The sequence below is a fragment of the Chiloscyllium punctatum genome, chromosome 45 (assembly GCF_047496795.1).
Source record: "Chiloscyllium punctatum isolate Juve2018m chromosome 45, sChiPun1.3, whole genome shotgun sequence".
Classification (NCBI taxonomy): domain Eukaryota; kingdom Metazoa; phylum Chordata; class Chondrichthyes; order Orectolobiformes; family Hemiscylliidae; genus Chiloscyllium; species Chiloscyllium punctatum.
Genome location: NC_092783.1, coordinates 52,931,703 through 52,952,877, shown reverse-complemented (window position 1 = coordinate 52,952,877; position 21,175 = coordinate 52,931,703). Strand labels below are relative to the sequence as shown.

Here is a 21,175-nt window from a genome sequence, read left to right as displayed (position 1 = left end):
GGGATCCTCACCTTGGAACAGGTCCAACCATTTCCAGTCTATGCAGACTGTTTGAACTGTCATGTCTGTTCCATTTTAGGAACCACAGCAGTTAATTTGTGACGGCAAGCTCCTGCAAGGAACAATCTGATAATGACCAGATCGTGACACTAGTTGGTGAGAATTTTGGACCAGGAGATGAGGCAACTCCACGACTGTCCTTTGAAATAATGTAATGTTGATAGTTGCCAGGAAATGAGGGTTTAGAAATAAAAATAGACCGGAAACTCTGGGGCCTTTTTCACTGGAGTGGAGAAGGCTGAGTGGTGACCTTTTTGAGGTTTATGAGATCATGAGCGGCACGGAAAAGATCTTATTCCTCGGGTGTCTGTTCAAAACCTGGGGGCATGTTTTTAAGGTGAGAAGAGGGCAATTGTTTCGGAGAAAGTGAGGCAAATGTTTTGCACAGAGAGTGGTTCGTGTGTGGAATAAATTATTATAACTTTTCCAATGTCTTCAATGTTGAATACAGACTGAAAACTGGAGTGGTCATAAGCCCTCAAACAAAACATCTTGAGTTTGCTTTTATTTCTTTTATTTTTGAAGTGCAGTTCATTAAATATTGTTTTGTGAGGAACTAGAGCTCACTCCCAGTTACTCAATCACAATTCGCTTCCCCCTGAATTTTCTCTCTGTCGGTTCAGAATTCAGAATTATGTTAAACACAACTGATCAAAAAAATGTCTTCACGGTGAACTTTCACCCTCTGGTTTACTGTAGTTTCACAAGCTGGCTTCGCATATCCTGTTCCTCATTTAACTTCTTGTAGATATTGCGTTACACACTTATTTCAATGTGAGAAACAAGAGCTGTGGGACTGACATCAAGAACTAAACTGATCTTTGAGAATAAAACGATGTGGATTTTGATTCTCCTCATTTGTTCCATTCCCGGTGGTGAGTAACCATTTGAGTTGTATATTCAGATAATCAATGTTTGTTGAAGTCCACTGTGTGGTTTATACAGTAGAAATGTTTAAACATTTGAAGATACATAATCAGATAAAGTGAGAGCTTGTGACACAATGGGTGACATTGTTATTGCTGTGATAAATGCTGAGAGTTTGATTCTCACTCCAGCACATTTTGCAAAAGCATGTGTATTCTCACAAAGTCAAACATGTTCATTACCAATCTGCAAATCCATCTAACATGCCCAGTGCAGGGAACATGACTGGGTGAGGTTCCAGGTCAGCCTTACACAATGCAGTGTGACACCCCTCACATTACAGCAACTGGCTTCAGGCAAGTGACAAGCTGTAGAAAACAGACACAGCATGTATTTTGTATGCTCCATGTGTCTCTAAATATGGAAGTCTTGGAAGTTTAAAGGAATAAATATAAAAATACCTGAACAACACCACAAATATATCTTTTACTGAACATATTGTAATCCCATGTGACAGAGTTCCCAAATACTTGAGAGCAGCTTTATTAATTCTGAATTAAATAAAAATGGTCCAAATAATGTTTCTTTTGAGTGAAAAAAGCAGCACAATTATTTTAATCTTTCCAATGTTTTTAATGTTGAATATACACTGAAACTTGGAGTTGTTATAAGCCCTCAAGGGAAACACCTTGAGTTGATTAAATATTGTTTTGTGAGGCTCAGTCGCAAAGTAGATGGTTGGTTTATATTGCTCTACACAGAAAAAGCCTTTTACATTTCAGTCGTTAACGTGAATCAAGTCGCGGACTCTCTTTCAATCCCACTGATTTACACATTACAATGTAACACTAAAACATTGCAATCTCTCCATTTATGAGCAAGAAATTTTCAAACACTCAAGATTAAAATTCCCAGTGTCGCATTACTCTAGGCTACTACTCCGTGAATTCTGTTACATGAAAACTTCCTGAAATATTTTGTGGCTCGAGCCCACCAACTTCATGCAGAATACTTCACTGGCAGAAACCTGAAGCATAAATCTCTCTGTTTTCACAACTCTCTTTCATTCAAGGCTTCCTTTTTCCAATGAGGTCTCTTTCTCCTGACTTTCCTCAGCTTTACATTCATGAACTGAATGCCTTTCTCTTCTCCTCTCCACATTAGATTTCAATTCCATTCTGTCATTTTACTCAAGAATTGTTCTCCACAAAAAGGGTGGTTCTCCCACCAAGATTGTTGGTCTGGTATTTATTGAAGTAAGGTCTCCCCAGTCATCAACAGGCTACTCCACTTCCACACCAGGAAACAACATGGCAGCAATTTAAGCACTATCTCATGAAAAATGTTCTGGTTCAGTCAGTAAATTATTTTTGTTATTTTACACTCCTTACACTGACAACAATGTGTGATGACAAATCATCCTGCCTTTACTGCCCTCAAGGTCCTGCACATGGTCTCTCTCTCCCATCGTGAACTGTCCCTTACTGAACTCCAATTCTCTTGCTCTCCCATTTGAGGACTCACATCATCTTCCTGGGTCACCTGTTATATCTCCATGTTGAGCCCTGAAAATGCAGCCCCTGAGCCCACCATGAGTCTCCACAGACTCCCCTCTCCTCCCTGGATGAAACCCTCCTTCTCTGGTCGGAGTAAAGACCCTTCAGCACCTGTACCCTCCTTCACACTGATCCCTAGCCGACTCCAATCCAGGCCTGTCACTCAGGCTGCTCTCCAGGGACAACATTTTGATGATATCACACACGGTGGAGTTAGAGCCCACAGCGGGCAGCACAAACCCGATTTCAAGATTGTCGCAAAGCTCGACCAGTGGGGTAAGAAAATATCCTGACTGTTTCAATCATTCATAGAGTCATAGAGATGTACAGCATGGAAGCAGACCCTTTGGTCCATCCCGTCCATGCCAACCAGATATCCCAACGCAATCTAGTCCCACCTGCCAGCACCCAGCCCATATCCCTCCAAACCCTTCCTCTTCATATACCCATCCAAATGGCTCTTAAATGTTGCAATTGTACCAGCCTCCACTGCATTCTCTGGTAGCTCATTCCATACACATACCACCCTCTGCGTGAAAACGTTGCCCCTTTTATACCTTTCCCCTCTCAACATAAATCTATACCCTCTAGTTCTGGACTCCCCAACCTCAGGGAATGGACATTGTCTATTTATCCTATCCATGCTCCTCAGAATTTTGTAAACCTCTATAAGGTCACCCCTCAGCCTCCGACGCTCAAGGAAAAACAGCCCCAGCCTGTTCAGCCCCTCCCTGTAGCTCAGATCCTCCAACCCTGGCAACACCCTTGTAAATCATTTCTGAACCCTTTCAAGTTTCACAACATCTTTCCGATAGGAAGGAGACCAGAATTCCATGCAATATTCCAACAGTGGCCTAACCAATGTCCTGTACAGCTGCAACATGACCTCCCAACTCCTGTACTCAGTACTCTGACCAATAAAGGACAGCATACCAAACGCCTTCTTCACTATCCTACCTACCTGTGTCTCCACTTTCAAAGAGCTATGAACCTGCACTCAAAGGTCTCTTTGTTCAGCAACACTCCCGAGGAACTTACCATTAAGTGTATAAGTCCTGCTAAGATTTGCTTTCCCAAAATGCAGCACCTCGCATTTATCTGAAGTAAACTCCATCTGCCACTTCTCAGCTCATTGGCCCATCTGGTCAAGGTCCTGTTGTAATCTGAGGTAACCCTCTTCGCTGTCCATTACACCTCCAATTTTGGTGTCATCTGCAAACTTACTAACTGGACCTCTTATGCTCGTATCCAAATCATTTATGTAAATGACAAAAAGTAGAGGCCCGGCACCGATCCTTGTGGCACTCCATTGGTCACAGGCCTCCAGTCTGAAAAACAACCCTCCACCACCACTCTCTGTCTTCTCCCTTTGAGCCAGTTCTGTATCCAAATGGCGAGTTCTCCCTGTATTCCATGAGATCTAACCTTGCGAATCAGTCTCCCATGGGGAACCTTCTTGAAAGCCTTACTGAAGTCGATATAGATCACATTTACTGCTCTGCCCTCATCAATCTTCTTTGTAACTTCTTCAAAAAATTCAATCAAGTTTGTGAGACATGATTTCCCACGCACAAAGCCATGTTGACTATCCCAAATCAGTCCTGGCCTTTCCAAATACATATACATCCTGTCCCTCAGGATTCTCTCCAACAACTTGCCCACCACCGAGGTCTGGATCACTGGTCTATAGTTCCCAGGCTTGTCCTTACCACCCTTCTTAAACAGTGGCACCACGTTTGACAACCTCCAGTCTTCCGGCACCTCACCTGAGACTATCGATGATACAAATATCTCACCAAGAGGCCCAGCAATCACTTCTCTAGCTTCCTGCAGAGTTCTCGGGTACACCTGATCAGGTCCTGGGGATTTATCCACCTTTAACCTTTTCAAGACATCCAGCACTTCCTCCTCTGTAATATGGACATTTTGCAAGATGTCACCATCTATTTCCCTACAGTCTATATCTTCCATATGCTTTTCCACAGTAAATACTGATGCAAAATATTCATTTAGTATCTACCCCATTTTCTGAAGCTCCACACAAAGGCCGCCTTGCTGATGTTTGAGGGGCCCTATTCTCTCCCTAGTTATCCTTTTGTCCTTAATATATTTGTAAAGCCCCTTTGGATTCTCCTTAATTCTATTTGCCAAAGCTATCTCATGTCCCCTTTTTGCCCTCCTGATTTCCCTCTTAAGTATACTCCTACTGCCTTTATACTCTTCTGAGGATTCACTCGATCTCTCCTGTCTATACCTGATATAGGCTTCCTTCTTTTTCTTAACCAAACCCTCAATTTCTTTAGTCATCCTGAATTCCCTTTCATCTTGATAGGAATGTACTTTCTCTGGATTCTTGTTATCTCTTTTCTGAAAGCTTTCCGGTTTCCAGCTGTCCCTTTACCTGCGAACATCTGCCTCCAATCAGCTTTTGAAAGTTCTTGCCTAATACTGTCAAAATTGGCCTTTCTCCAATTTAGAACTTCAACTTTTGAATGTGGTCCATCCTTTTCCATCGCTATTTTTAAACAAATAGAAATATGGTCGCTGGCCCCAAAGTGCTCCCCCACTGACACCTCAGTCACCTGCCCTGTCTTATTTCCCAAGAGTAGGTCAAGTTTTGCACCTTCTCTAGTAGGTACATCCACATACTGAATCAGAAAATATTCTTGTACACACTGAACAAATTCCTCTCCATCTAAATCTTTAACACTCTGGCAGTGCCAGTCGATGTTTGGAAAGTTAAAATCCCCTACCATAACCACCCTATTATTCTTACAGAAAGCTGAGATCTTCCGACAAGTTTGTTTCTCAATTTCCCTCTGACTACTGGGGGGTCTCTAATACAATCCCAATAAGATGATCATCCCTTTCTTATTTCTCAGTTCCACCCAAATAACATCCCTGAATGTATTTCCAGGAATATCCTCCCTTCGCACAGCTGTAATGCTATCCCTAATCAAAAATGCCACTCCCCCTCCTCTCTTGCCTCCCTTTCTATCCTTCCTGTAGCATTTGTATCCTGGAACATTCAGCTGCCAGTCCTGCCCATCCCTGAACCATGTTTCCGTAATTGCTATGATATCCCAGTCCCATGTTCCTACCCATGCCCTGAGCTCATCTGCCTTCCCTGTTAGGCCTCTTGCATTGAGATAAATGCAGTTTCATTTATTAGTCCTACCTTGTCCCTGCCCTGACTGTTTGACTCACTTCTGTTCTCAGCTGTACCCATCTCAGATCAATCCCTTTCCCCACTATCTCCCTGGGTCCCACCCCCCCACCTCACTAGTTTAAATCCTCCCAAGCAGTTCTTGCAAATTTCCCTGCCAGTATATACATTCCCTTCCAATTTAAGTGCAATCCATCATTTTGTACAGGTCACTTCTCCCCCAAAAGAGATTCCAATGATCCAAAAATGTGAACCCTTCTCCCATACACCAGCTCCTCAGCCATACATTCATCTGCTCTATCCTCCTATTCCTGCCCTCACTAACTTGTAGCACTGGGAATTATCCCCTTATTACTACCCTTGAGGACCTCCTTTTTAAATTTCTGCCTAACTCTCTGTAATCTCCTTCAGAATCTCAACCTTTTCCCTTCCAATGTCGTTGGTTCCAATGTGGACAATGACCTCCTGCTGGCCCCTCTCCCCCATGAGAACATTCTGCACCCTCTCTGAGACATCCTTGATCCTGACACCAGGGAAACAACACACCATTCTGCTTTTTCTCTGCTGGCCACAGAAACGTCTGTCTGTACCTTTGACTACAGAATCCCCTAATACAATTGATCTCTTGGAAGCCGACGTACCCCTCGTTGCATTAGAACCAGCCTCAATACCAGAAACTTGGCTGTTTGTGCTACATTCTCCTGAGAATCCATCACCCCCAACATTTTCCAAAACAGCATACCTGTTTGAAATGGGTATATCCACAAAAGAATCCTGCTCTAGCTGCCTACCTCTCTTACCCTTCCTGGAGTTAACCCATCTATGATACTGTATCTGAGACTTCCCCCCTTTCTATAACTGCAATCCATCACATAGTGTTGCTGTTGCAAATTCATCATCGCTTCTATCTGTCTCTCCAACGAATCCACTCGATCTGATAAGATTCGCATCCAACAGCATTTATAGTAGATATAATCCGCAGTAACCCTTAAACTCTCTTTAAACTCCCACATCTGACAAGAAGTACATATCTCTGCAAAGGCCATTTTTGATCCTTCACAATCTACAGATCCAGAAAGTAACACCATCTTATTCCTCTGCAAACACTGCCCCAGGTTAAATTAATAGCTATGGCTTATATTTTAAGTTTAATCAAGAGACTTATATCCAAAAACATATAATCAAGAAAGAATCCACTGTACCCACTACTGCAGCCTTTCTCTTGGACAGACTTAAAACAACGATTAACTTATCTGATTCTGTACTGTGAACTTTGCCCAACAGTTCCTCCAAGATTAGTTGTGAATTTCACTGTTTGTTAATTTTCCCAGATGCACTCCGATGTCCAGCGATACACAAATTCAAACAGCAAAGGCAGTAACTGTGCAGATTCTCTCTCTCTCTCTCTCTCTCTCTCTCTCCTGCACTGTCCTCACCATGTGCTTCCATTGTCTGCTCTTCTCCCTTTTAAACTGCTGTTGTTTTCATTTTCTTTTCCAATGTTCCAAAACAATGCAACAGCATATAAAACAATAATTGCTGCTTCTGGAATTCGAGGAAATCACCCCCAACACCTAAAATACCTCAAAAAAAGGAGCAGCTCTTACACCCAGAAATTTTTCCCATCCTGGGAATTTAGAACAGCCTGAGGCTGGACAAAGGATTGCCTTCATCATGAACTCGATGGAATGGAGCTGATTAAAATGTATCTGTTTATACTCAGGAATTCATTCCAGTCAAATTTATCAATTCGTTTCTCCTCAATTTCAGATGCTTTATGGGCAGAGAAAGATGTAACGGGAATTTTGGGAAGAGCGATCACAATATCTTGTCACTACAAAGCACGGTGGTATCAGTCACACATGAAATATTGGTGTCATGGATGGACTCATCAGTGTCAGGTTATAGCATCGACAAATTGGCCAAATGGGAGAATATCGATCACTGATCACAAAACACAAGGAATATTTCTTGTTACAATGAAGAATCTTCAATGGAGGGATGCCGGACGATACAGCTGTGGGATTGAGATTCCTGGTATTTACTATGACCTCATGTTTAATGTAAATCTGCACATCTCTGAAGGTAAATGTCTCATTGATCCTTCAAAAAAAATACTCTCTGCTGATATATCTTATCAATGTTTTATCCAGGAAGAAAAGTGACAAAGTGTTGGGGGATATTTGATTTTTGATCTCTCAATAATTGTTTCTTTCTCACAGAAGCCGTCTCTGTTCCTGGGCTTCGATTTTTATCCCAACCAAATATCTCATGGTCTGGGGGTTCAGTGACAGTCTCCTGTGAGTCTGCCCGGGGATCTCTCCCCATTCACTACACATGGTCTGAGAAGACCCCATCTCAAGATTCAATGATCTCTTACACCAATAAACTGGATCTACATTGTCAATCCTTCACATGGAAACATCATCAATATTACTGCACAGCCTCAAATACTCAGGGAACAAAACCCAGTGAAATTGTTCATGTGTCAGTCAGCAATGTAAGAGAGAAGAACTGCAGTTACAGGATACAGGCCAATAGCACCGGTAAGTGTGATGTAAACAATGTTTGTTTATTATCTCACTCTGGAAAACTGTAATTGATAAAATGTACTCCATTTGTTTCTTCATCATTTCTGAACAAATCCAATGGTTTGCACTGTAGTTAGAAAATGTGGAGGTACAAAAAATACTAACCACATCATGCAGAAGCATTGGAACAACTCCAATAATCCCTGCAAAATTAAAACAACGTTTGATTGATGGAGAATTTGCATTTTTCTAGCAGATGGAATTTTAAATTCAGTCCGTGACTGTTGTGTCCAGATTTCGGACCGATATTGGGGATAGAGTGGAGATCAGTTGGACAATGAAATATCTGTAAATATTGCCTGCAGCCATTTCCTGATATGATCTGATTGAGTTGTCAGAGAAGAAGCAAGTCAGTATCAAGTCGAAGTGACACACGGGAACTGTATTTGGAACTATCAGCAGCAGCTCATGTGGCTGCACTCTCACTTTTGATGCCAGCATGTTGGGGGTTCCAGTTCCCCTTCGGGGTTAAAATTCAGCTGGATCCCACTGCCCAGCAGAGAGAAGTAATGCTGTGCTGTGGCAGGTGAGACAGTGTCGATGAGGTGAGAAACTGAGAACCTGTTCCCCCTTTAGGAATGGCATCATTTGTAAACTATTTACAGAATAGAGGTTCTCCTGGTGTCTGAGCAAGCATTCATAGGGTCATAGAGTCATAGAGAGGTACAGCATGGAAACAGACCCTTCGGTCCAACCCATCCATGCCGACCAGATATTCCAACCCAATCTAGTCCCACCTGCCAGCACCCGGCCCATATCCCTCCAAACCCTTTCTATTCATATACCCATCCAGATGCCTTTTAAATGTTGCAATTGTACCAGCCTCCACCACTTCCTCTGGCAGCTCATTCCATACATGTACCACCCTCTGTGTGGAAAATTTACGCCTTAGCTCTCTTTTATATCTTTCCGCTCTCACCCTAAACCTATGCCCTCTAGTTCTGGACTCCTCCACCCCAGGGAAAAGTCTTTGTCTGTTTATCCCATCTATGCCCCTCATAATTTTGTAAACCTCTATAAGGTCACCCCTCAGTCTATGACACTCCAGGGAAAACAACCTCAGCCTGTTCAGCCTCTCTCTATTGCTCAAATCCTCCAACCCTGACAACATCCTTGTAAATCTTTTCTGAACCCTTTCAAGTTTCACAAGGTCTTTCCGATAGAAAGACGACCAGATTTGCATGCAATATTCCAACAGATGCCTAACCAATACCCTGTACAGCCACATCATGACATCCGAACACCTGTACTCAATAGTCTGACCAATAAAAGAAAGCATACCAAACACCTTCTTCACTATCCAATCTACCTCTTATGCTCGTATCCAAATCATTTAGGTAAATGACAAAAAGTAGAGGGCCCAGCACCAATCCATTTGGCACTCCACTGGTCACAGGCCTTCAGTCTGAAAAACAACCCTCCACCACCACCCTCTGTCTTACACCTTTGAGCCAGTTCTGGATCCAAATGGCTGGTTCTCCCTGTATTCCATGAGATCTAACCTTGCCAACCAGTCTCCCATGGGGAAACTTGTCAAACACTTTACTGATGTCCATATAGATCACATCTACCACTCTGCCTTCATCAATCCTCTTTGTTACTTTTTTCAAAAAACTCAATCAAGTTTGTGAGACATGATTTCCCACGCACAAAGCCATGTTGATTATCCCTAATCAGTACATTCCTGTCCAACTACTTGCATATCCTCTCCCTCAGGATTCCCTCCAACAACTTGCCCACCACTGACATCAGGCTCACCGGTCTATAGTTCCCTGGCTTGTCCTTACTCCCCTTCTTAAACAGTGGCACCAAGTTAGCCAACCTCCAGTCTTCCGGCACCTCACCTGTGACTATCGATGATACAAAAATCTCAGCAAGAGGCCCAGCAATCGCTTCTCTAGCTTCCCACACAGTTCTAGGGTACACCTGATCAGGTCCTGGGGATTTATTCACCTTTATGTGTTTCAAGACATCCAGCATTTCCTCCTCTGTAATATGGACATTTTGCAAGGTGTCACCATCTACTTCACTACTTTCTATATCTTCCATATCCTTTTCCACAATAAATACTGATGCAAAATATTCATTTAGTATCTCCCCCATTTTCTGCAGCTCCACACAAAGGCTGCCTTGCTGATGGTTGAGGGGCCCTATTCTCTCCCTAGTTATCCTTTTGTCCTTAGTACATTGTAAAAACTCTTTGGATTCTCCTTAACTCTATTTGCCAAAGCTATTTCACTTCCCCTTTTTTCCCTCCTAATTTCCCTCTTAAGTATACTCCGACTGCCTTTATACTCTTCTCAGGATTCACCCTATCTATCCTGTCTATACCTTACATATGCTTCCTTTGTTTTCTTAAGCAAACCCTCAATTTCTTTAGTCATCCAGCATTCCCTATACCTACCAGCCTTCCCTTTCACCCTGACAGGAATATACTTTCTCTGGATTCTTGTTATCTCATTTCTGAAGGCTTACCATTTTCTAGCCATCCCTTCACCTGCGAACATCTGCACCCAATCAGCTTTCGAAAGTTCTTGCCTAATACTGTCAAAATTGGACGTTCTCCAATTTAGAACTTCAACTTTTAGATCTGGTCTATCCTTTTCTATCAATATTTTAAATCTAATGGAATTATGGTCGCTGGCCCCAAAGTGCTCCCCCACTGACACTTCAGTCACCTTCCCTGCCTTATTTCCCAAGAGTAGGTCAAGCATTGCACCTTCTCTAGTAGGTACATCCACATACTTAATCAGAAAATTGTCTTGTACACACTTAACAAATTCCTCTCCATCTAAACCCTTAACACTATAGCAGTCCCAGTCGATGTTTTGAAAGTTAAAGTCCCCTACCATAACCACCCTCTTATTCTTACAGAAAGCTGAGATCTCCTTACAAGTTTGTTTCTCAATTTCCCTCGAATGTTACGGGGTCAATAATACAATCCAAATAAGGTTATCATCCCTTTCTTATTTGTCAGTTTCCCCCAGATAACTTCCCTGGAATATCCTCCCTCAATACAGCTCTAATGCTATCCCTTATCAAAAATGCCACTCTCCTTTCTGTCTTGCCTCCCTGTCTATCCTTCCTGTAGCATTTGTATCCTGGAACATTAAGCTACCAGTGCTGCCCATCCCTAAGCTATGTCCCCGTAATTGCTATGATATCCCAGTTCCATGTTCCTAACCATGCCCTGAGTTTATCTGCCTTCCCTGTTAGGCCCCTTGCATTAAAATAAATGCAGTTTAATTTAACAGTCCTACCTTGTTCTCTGCTTTGTCCCTGTCTGCACGAACTGTTGGACTCACTTCTGTTCTCAACTGTACCAGTCTCAGATTGATCTCTTTCCTCACTATCTCCCTGGGTCCTACACCAACCCCCCCCCCCCCCGCCCCCCGCCCATCTTACTATTTTAAATCCTCCTGACTAGCTCAAGCAAATTTCCCTTCCCGTATATTAGTCCCCTTCCAATTCAGGAGCAATCCGTCCCTCTTGTCCAGGTTATTTCTACCCCAGAAGAGATTCCAATGATCCAAATATGTGAATCCTTCACCCATACACCAGCTCCTCAGCCATGCATTCATCTGCTCTATCCTCCTATTCTTGCCCTCTCTAGCTTGTAGCACTGGGAGTAATCCAGATATTATTATTCTCGATGACCTCCTTTATAAATTCCTGCAAAACTCTCTGTAATTCCCCTTCTGAATCTTCACCTTTTCCCTTCCTATGTTGTTTTTTCCAACATGGACAATGACCTCATGCTGGTCCCCCTCACCTGTGAGAACATTCTGCAGCCCCTCTGAGACATCCTTGATCCTGGCACCAGGAAAGCAACACATCATTTTGATTTCTCGCTGCGGGCCACAGAAACATCTGTCTGTAACTCGGACTAGAGAGTCCCCTAACATAACCGATCTCTTGGAACTCGACATACCCCTAATTACATCAGAGCCAATCTCAATACCAGAAACTTGGCTGTTCTTGCTACATTCACCTGAGAATCCATCACCCCCTGCATTTTCCAAAACAGCATACTTGTTTGAAATGGGGATAGTCACAGAAAACCCCTGCATTACCTGCCTACCTCTCTTACCTTTCCTGGACATAACCCATGTGGCTGTGTCTGCAACTTTTCCCCCCTCCTATAACTGGCATCCATCACACCTCCTTGCTCTTGTAAATTCTTCATTGCCCTTAACTGTCTCTCCAACTGATCCATTCAATATGATAGGATTTGCAACCAACAGCGTTTATTGCAGATATAATTCTCAGTAACATTTAAACTATCTCAGAACTATCGCATCCAACAGGAAGGGCATATCACTCTTCACAAAGCCATTTTTGCTTCTTCCAATTTGCAGACCCAGAAAATAGGACTGTCTTATTCCTCTCCTGCTCCAGGCTAACATAATACTTTTGGCTTATATTTTTAAGTTTAATAAAGAGACATATTTTAATAAAACATATAATCAAGAAAGAATCGACTCTACTCACTACTGCAGACTTTCTGTAAGGCCACACTTAAAAATATTCACCTATCTGTTTCTGTGCTGTGACCTCTCCCAAACAGGTTCCTCCAAGATTAGTTGCCAATTTCACTGTTTGTTAATTTTCTCAGACGCACTACGATGTCCAGTGATACATCAATTCAAACAACAAAGGCAGTAACTGCGCAGGTTCACTGCTGTGTCAGTTAGCAGTGTGGGTTTCCTTTTCTGTCTCCCTATCCTGCACTGACCTAACCATGTGTTGCCTTTGTCTGTTCCTCCCCCTTTTAAAAGTGCTGCTAATTTGACATTTTTTGCCCAAAGTTCCAAAACAATGCAGCAGCACTTAAACAGTATTTGCTGCTCCTGGAATTTAAGGAGATCACCTTCAACACCTGAAATATCTCAAAAAAGGAGCAGTCTGTTACGGCCAGAAATTTTTCCCATCCTCCATCTTGGATTACCCAGAATCCTCTTTTTGCTACCTTCCAAATGTTTTCTTTCTTCAAATGAGTCCTTCACAGAAAGTACTTCAAAGACTAAAACATAAAGAGTTCGTGGTTTATTTGTTGCAGAAATGATTCACTTAAAAAAAACACCCAACCCATGTTGACTGTGTACTCCCTGGAGATGGGGAACCTCATCTGTCTGTCTCATGGATTCTCACACTTCAGGAGATGGAAAACCACTGGCAGGTTGTGTCGGTGTGAGGATGAGGTTTCACATTATTCCTGCAGACTCAGAAAACAGACCTCAAAAGGATGGAAGTGACCACTGTCTATGTCAGCAAGTGACAGCTCCATGTGAAACCCGTGGTTTTAAACAAGTGGGATATCTGGGTTGTAGTTACCAGCCCAAACCCTTTAACAAACCCCAATGGAACACACCAACTCTCAGATTCAGGGAAAAAAGTAACCGGGATCGTCATTGTGGGGAACTACAGGAGATGGGAGAGATGCTGAAAAATGATTTCACAGGACTTTCTACAATGGAAAATGACGTAGAGGCTCGGGAGCTCCAGCAAGTAAATATTGATGTCATAAAACACAGTCCATATTATACAAGAAGTAGTTTTGGAAATCTTAAAAAACATAAAAGTGGACAACTCACTGGGTCCTGATCAAGTGTATCCTAGGATGATGTGGGAAGTTGGGGAAGAAATTTGGGGCATCTCTAGCAGAGATATTTGCAACATCCAGAGCCACGGGTGAGGTGCCGATGGACTGGAGGGTGGTTAATGTTGTGCCTTTATATAAGAAAGACTGTAAGGAGAAGCTTGGGAACGATAGAGCTGAGATTCTGATATTTGTGCTGGGTAGGTTGTTGCAGTGGATTCTGAGAGATAGGATTTACATATATTTGGAGAGTCAAGAGCTGATTTGGGATAGAGTGAGGGAAATCGTGCTGTCCAAACCTGACTGAGATATTTAATGAAGCAACCAAAACAATTGATGACAACACAGTAGTACACATTGTCTACACAGGCATTAATGACAGGGTCCCGCAGGGTAGACTAATCAGTAAAGTTAGATCACATGGGATTCAGGGTGAGCTTGCCAATCAGATACAAATTTGCTTTGGGATAGGAGACAGAGGGTGGTCATGAAGGACGTTTTTTGAACTGATGGCATATGACGAGTGGTGTTTCACGGGGATCAGTGTAATTTGTTTAAGCAATTTGGAGAGGAATTTAGGATGCATGGTTAATGAGTTTGTGAATGACACCAAATTTGGTGGTATAGTCAACAGTGAAGAAGATTATCTAAGATTACAAAGTCATCTTGATCAACTGGGTCATTGGGCTGCTCGGTGGCAGATGGAGTTTAATTTGGATAAATGTGAGGTATTACATTTCAGTAAAACAACCAAGGGGAGGACTTTTACAATTAATGGTCAGGCCCTGGGTTGTGCTGGCGAACAGAGGGACCTTGGGGCTCAGGTGAAGCAGGTGTTTAGCACACTTGTCTCATTGCTCAGACCATTGATTATCGGAGTTGGAACATCATATTGTGGTTGTACAGGATGTTGCTGAGGCCACTCTTGGAGCACTGTGTACAATTCTGATCACATTGCAACAGGAAGGTTATTATTCAACTTGAGAGGGTTCAATCTTCTACTGAACATATTATAAGCCCATGTGACACAGTTCCCAAGTACTGAAGAGCAACGTTATTAATTATGAATGAAATGAAAAGACCAAATAATGTTTCTTTTAAGTGAACATACCAGTATAATAATTTTAATTTTTCCAAAGTTTTTAATATTGAATACACTCTGGAAACAGGAGTGCTAATAACTCCTCAAACAAAACATCTTGAGTTTGCTTTTATTTCTTTTCTGTTTTGGAGCGCTGTTTATTAAATATTGTTTTGTGAGATTCAGTCACAAAAGTAGGTGGTTGGTTTATATTTCTCTTCCCACGAAAAGCCTTTTTCCATTCAGTCTTTAACTTGAATGAAGTTGTTTCCTCTCTTTCAATCTCATTGAATTACACATTACAATGTAACACGACAATAACATTTTTGTTCATCATTGCCATATCTCCACATATAGTCAAGAAATCTTCAAACACTCAAAATTAAAAATGCCCCATGTAGCATTACATGAGACTATGACTTAGTCAATTCTGTTACAAGAAACCTTCCTGAGACATTCTGTGTCTGGAGCCCATGAATTTCCTGCAGAATAATTCACGGACAGAAACCTGAAGTGTGCATCTCTCTGTTTTCGCAATTCTCTTTATTCCAAAGCTTCCTTTTTCCAATAAGATCACTGCTTTCAGACCTTCATCACCTTTAATCATTCATGTATCTATCTCCCTTTCTTCTCTCCCCACCACCTCTTCACTTACACTTAATATCCTTTCTGTCACTTTATTAAAGAATTGTACCCCACACAAAAGGCAATTCTCTCAACAAAATTGTTGGTCTGGTATTTATTGAACTAAAGTCTAGCCAGACATCAACAGGCTGCTCCTCTTTCACACCAGAACATAATGACACAGCAATTTAAACATTTTCTCATGAAGCATTTTCTCATGAACAGACAGTTACTTACTTTGAGCAGAAAGTGAGGACTGTGGATGCTGGAGATCAGAGTCGCGAGTGTGGTGCTGGAAAAGCACAGCAGAGCACTCAGCATCCGGAGAGCAGGTGATCATTTTACCCTCCTTACATTCTCAGCAATATGTGATTACAAATAATCCTGCCCTTACTGCCATCAAGGTCCTGCACATTGATCTCTCTCCCACATCGTGAAACATCCCTGGCAGAAGCGGAATTCTCTTTCTTTCCTACACAAGGACTCGCATCATCGTCCTGGGTCACCTGTTGTGTCTGCTCCTTGAGCCTGAAAATGCAACCCCTGAGCCCACTATGAGTCCACACACACCCCTCTCCTCCCTGGATGAAACCCTCCTTCTCAGGTCGGAGTAAGGACCCTTCAGCACCTGTGCCCTCCTTCACACTGATCCCCAGCCGACTCCAATCCAGGCCTGTCACTCAGGCTGCTCTCCGGGGTGGGGTGGGGGGGGGGGCAACATTTCGATGATGTCACACACAGTGGACTTAGAGCCCACAGCGGGCAGCACAAACCCAATTTCAACATTGTGTGCTAGCCACGGCCAGTGAGGTAATAAAGTATCCTGACTGTTTCAATCATTCCCTGGGAATTTGGAACAGCCTGATGCTCTGATAATGGTTTATATGAATGATTACCTTCATCATGTACTGGATGGAATGCAGCTGATTAAAATGTATCTGTGTTTATTCAATCATTCTTTCCAGTTAAATTTCTGAAATATTGTCTCTTCAGTTTCAGATGTTTTATGGGCAGAGAAACATGTTACTGGAATTTTAGGAAGAGCGATCACAATATCTTGTCACTACGAAAATTGGTGGTACCAATCAAACGTGAAATATTGGTGTCGAGGATGGAATCGTCTGTGTTCTGTTAGAGCAAAGACAAATTGGCCAAATGGGAGAATATCAATCACTGATAACAAAACGCAAGGAATATTTCTTGTTGCAATCAAGAATCTTCAACGGGAAGATGCCGGATGGTACAGCTGTGGGATTCAGATTCCTGGTACTTACTATGACCTCATGTTTAATGTAAACCTGCACATCTCTGAAGGTAAATGTCTCAGTGATTTTTACATTACTCTTTGCTGATATGTCTGATCAATGTTTAACCAGGAAGAAAATTGGCCAGGTTTTGGAGGATATTTGATTTTTGATCTCTCAATAATTGTTTCTTTCCCACAGAAGCTGTCTCTGTTCCTGAGCTTCGATTTTTATCCCAACCAAATGTCTCATGTTCTGGGGGCTCAGTGACAGTCTCCTGTGAGTCTGCCCGGGGATCCCTCCCCATTCACTACACATGGTCTGAGAAGACCCCATCTCAAGATTCAATGATCTCTTACACCAATAAACTGGATCTACATTGTCAATCCTTCACACGGCAACATCATCAATATTACTGCACAGCCTCAAATACTCAGGGAACAAATCCCAGTGAAATTGTTCATGTGTCAGTCAACAATGTAAAAGAGAAGAACTGCAGTTACAGGATACAGATCAACAGCGTCAGTAAGTGTGATGTAAACAATGTTTGTTTATTATCTCACTCTGGAAAACTGTAATTGATAAAATGCACTCCATTTGTTTCATTGTCAGTTCTGAATTAAGCCAATGGTTTGCACTGTACTTGGAAAATGAGCAGGTGTATAAAATCCTGCCCACAGCATGGAGAAACATTGCAACAACTCCATTGCTGCATTACAGCCATTTGCTTCCTACAACTAAGTATTTCCCAAATGAGGGAAATACTAAACAAATATTTTGAATATTTTACTGTGAAGAGAGACATGGAGATTAGGAAACTCAGGGAAATAAACATTGATGTCTTGAAAATAGTCCAAATTACAGAAGGGGAAGTGCTGATCATCTTAAAATACATAACAATGGATAAATCTCCAGGACCTAAACATACTACTTCACTTGTCTACAAAGTTCCAGGCAAATTTGGATAAATGGGTCTGCATGGCCAGTTTATTTATCAGGAAAATGAGGAATTAGAAGTCGTTAGACTTCGAGACAAAAGATACTTTCTAGAAACTAGCAAGGGCCTAATATTACAGATGCTTGCCTTGAAGTAACTATCAATCTGGCCTATCTATTAACCTTTGAATTGGATTTCTCAAATCTCGTGTCCCCTCTGTTCTGGTTAAGCTAATTTTTAAATTTAAGCTCAAATTTGCTGACAAACCTTTCAGCCAAAGTTTATATTTTATGTCCTCTTTGAGGATTTGTGGTTCTACATTTGTGGTATTTAACCTAATAGAAATTTCAAATGATCACTATTGCATGTTATCTGTTTAACCTTTCTCGATGTTGAGGAAAACTATTCCCCTATATTTGTTTGTTCATGATGTGGAAGTTTTTTTGGTTAGAATACTTAGAAAATCTGTCAAACTAGCATACTCCCATTTGAAATTTTATATTGACATTCAGGAATTTTACCAAGTTAGTTTATGTTATTGTTTCTTCCTTAATGCTTAACATCTGAGTGTGACCTGAAAAGTTAGAATTTTCATTTTATCTGGGAATATCCTGAGCAGATGCTTTGCAGGAAATATCCTTCAAGTTCACAATCATCTGTGACACAACGAACAAGATGTCACACGTGGTGACAGATAAACGTTTGCATTTGTTGTTCGATCCTTTATTGCAGTCATTACTGATCACAATGTTCATGGTGGAGAGACCTAACTTGAAAAATAAAAGAATGACATAATCTGGTTTGGACAAGACTTATGGTCCTCATGTAATTGTCAACCTCAGAAGCCACTAAAGGGATTAGTAAAGATCTTCAACCTTGAAAGATTGTTTTGTTTTTCTTTGTATGACTGTTTTCCCTTGACTTCTTTTCCTATATGAAACCTTGTAAATGTCCAAAGGCAATTCATTTCAGAATCCACTGCCAGTCCCCTCTACCAAAAAAGAGAAAATGATTTCAAAAATGACTATTCATTGGAGTCACTTTGTTCATGATGACTTTGAAGAAAATCAAAGTGAAGGTATGGTGCTTGAGGACCTTGTCTGACTAAATCAAAATTGTTATTAGTGCGTACAAGGATCCAACTCGCTTTGAACCAGTGTTGGAGGAGCTGTGATTGGACGATGCAATTGGCCAACTTTTCTGAAAAAGAAAGCTCCAATAAGATCTAAAGTGTCCTGTTGACATCTAATTGCTTGCAAGCAAAGCCTTGGCGGTAACCAAGGCACTAAGGATCTGCATTCAACACTGGGTGATTGCTCTTCAGCATGGTGACAACTTCACTGAATGCATCGTGCCCTTTGTACAGCAGAGATGGGATCATCAGCATTCAAAGGGTTAATGATGTTTAGCTGTTCATGCCCACCTCTTTATCACCTAGCTAATGCAATCTTCAGGAGTCAGATTTGTAGGTGCTCCACCATGCTCTTATGTCCAAAGTTAAACCCTTTCTCCAGAGAGAAATGAATTCAGCAAAACCCATTATTCACAAAAGTCCTGAGGTTCCATTGGTGAAGAGTGCTCTCTTGGTTGTCTGTAAGTGAGACTCAGGTGAAGCTGAATATTTTCTCATGTCTCAATAGGAAGGGAATATACTTATGACAACTCCTCAACAAAATCACCAACAGCATCACCAAAAATATCACAAAGGGCAACAAGAACATCGTCAGGACCCAAGTCTGTCAGGAAAAGGTAGAACAATTTCATTGCCAATATTTCCATCAGCATTAATTCCAAGTGAGAATAAGTGACTTAGCATAAAGGCTTACAATATCAGAATGTAAATGATCACTCACTTTATACAATGTTATTATGTTCGCTTCCATACTGGTGAGCTGAAGGTGAGCTTTTCTGGGTGTTTTAATTTTAGTTTTAATTAGCAAAGGGGTTCAATTTCCAAGTCATTACATTTACAGTGTTGCTATTTACATTTTTGGACATTCGTAACAGGAAATGCCAATTCTCTGTCTGCCACCTCCCAGGTTAAATGCTTCATTATTCATCCAAGCTCACGGTGTTGTATATTTCAAAGAAGTGACAGATTTTGTTGAGCCAGGGCGTCTGGTGTGTCATTGCCGGGGACATTACATTCTCTACCATTTTCTCCTCCTCGATTCTCTCATGTTAAACATTATTCCCAAACTGAGAGTGAGGGAGGCTGTCTGGTTCCAGCTGGTTAAGCCTTGCCTGTTAGAAGGTACAAGGAGCAGTGTGGGATGATGATATTCTGAGTTCCTCACTGACTGAAGAGACATCTCACCCACTAGAATAATGCACCAGACTGCAGTGCTCTTGTAGCTACATCCACATCTAATAATCCTGATTGATAACAAGATGCTGAGAATTACAGGATGTATTACTGAAACGTGCTACATTTGGCCTCTCTATATTGTTCATGTCATTCATTAGTTAAACTGGAATTTAATTTTCCCACTTAAATCCCTGAGCTGTGCTGCTTTATTTTGCTACAATATACTGCAGTGTGAATAGGGGATAAATGTTTAAAGCATCAAGCAGTCTTGTTTCCTTCAAATGATTTTGTATTTCTTCTGTTTTACACAGTTGCGTTGTCTGGGATGTGATACGCTGGGTACTCTTCACTCTCCTGGTGATTTGTTCTGTTTCAGTTACAATGTTTACACAAAAACATTAGGTGAGCATCATGGCCTTTACCCGAATGATTTTGAGCACTCTAAGTTCCCCATCAATGAGGTGGCCCTGGCTGGAGGGGTTTCGAAGCAGGAGACACCGTTTGAGAAGAATGGGTTGACCATTTGGGACTGAGATGAGCAGGAATTTCTTCACTCAGAGGGTGATGGTTTGTTGGAATTCTCTGCCCCAGAGAGCTCTGGAGAGTCCAGCCTTGAGTATATTCAAAACAGAGATCAATTATGTTCTGGGTAATAAAGGTAGGGAGGGACATGGGGTGGTAGTGCAAAAAAATAGTGTTCAGGTGGAAGGTCTGCCATGATCCAGGTGAATGCTGAGGGAGACTCAAAAGGGCTGAATGGCCTACTCTGGTCCTGCCTCATCTCTCTCCATGATGTTAAATGCTGTCATTGTACCAGCCTCCACCATTTCGTCTGGCAAATCGTTTCATACACGTTCCACCCTCTGTGTGAACAAGTTACTCCTCAGGTCCTTTTGAAATCTTTTCCCTCTCACCTTCAACCTATGCCCTCTAGTTCTGGATACCCCCATTGAGGAAAAAGACCTCCCTGTTCATGCCCTTGTTTAAATCTCATTGGATAATATAATCATGTGTCCTAATTTGCAATGAAGACAATGTAAATGCTGTTGGGTCGAGAGACAAGTGAGTTAGTGTGTAATAGTTTCATTGGGTGGAACCTTGTTATCTGTTGAAATAATAAAATACATTTGTTGCTATTCAAA

The 21,175-nt window shown here is 41.7% G+C and overlaps 1 protein-coding gene across 1 annotated transcript in view; it reads left to right on the top strand.

The window, feature by feature from the left end:
- LOC140467119 (polymeric immunoglobulin receptor-like) overlaps positions 1–21,175 on the top strand; it is a 56,597-nt gene extending 35,422 nt beyond the window's left edge. The window contains exons 6-11 of the mRNA XM_072563185.1: positions 7,420–7,734; positions 7,872–8,195; positions 16,538–16,858; positions 16,990–17,313; positions 19,366–19,474; positions 20,345–21,175. Of these exons, the coding sequence (XP_072419286.1) occupies positions 7,420–7,734; positions 7,872–8,195; positions 16,538–16,858; positions 16,990–17,313; positions 19,366–19,474; positions 20,345–20,435 (1,484 nt within the window). The 3' untranslated portion in view covers positions 20,436–21,175. The remainder of the gene's footprint in view (positions 1–7,419; positions 7,735–7,871; positions 8,196–16,537; positions 16,859–16,989; positions 17,314–19,365; positions 19,475–20,344) is intronic.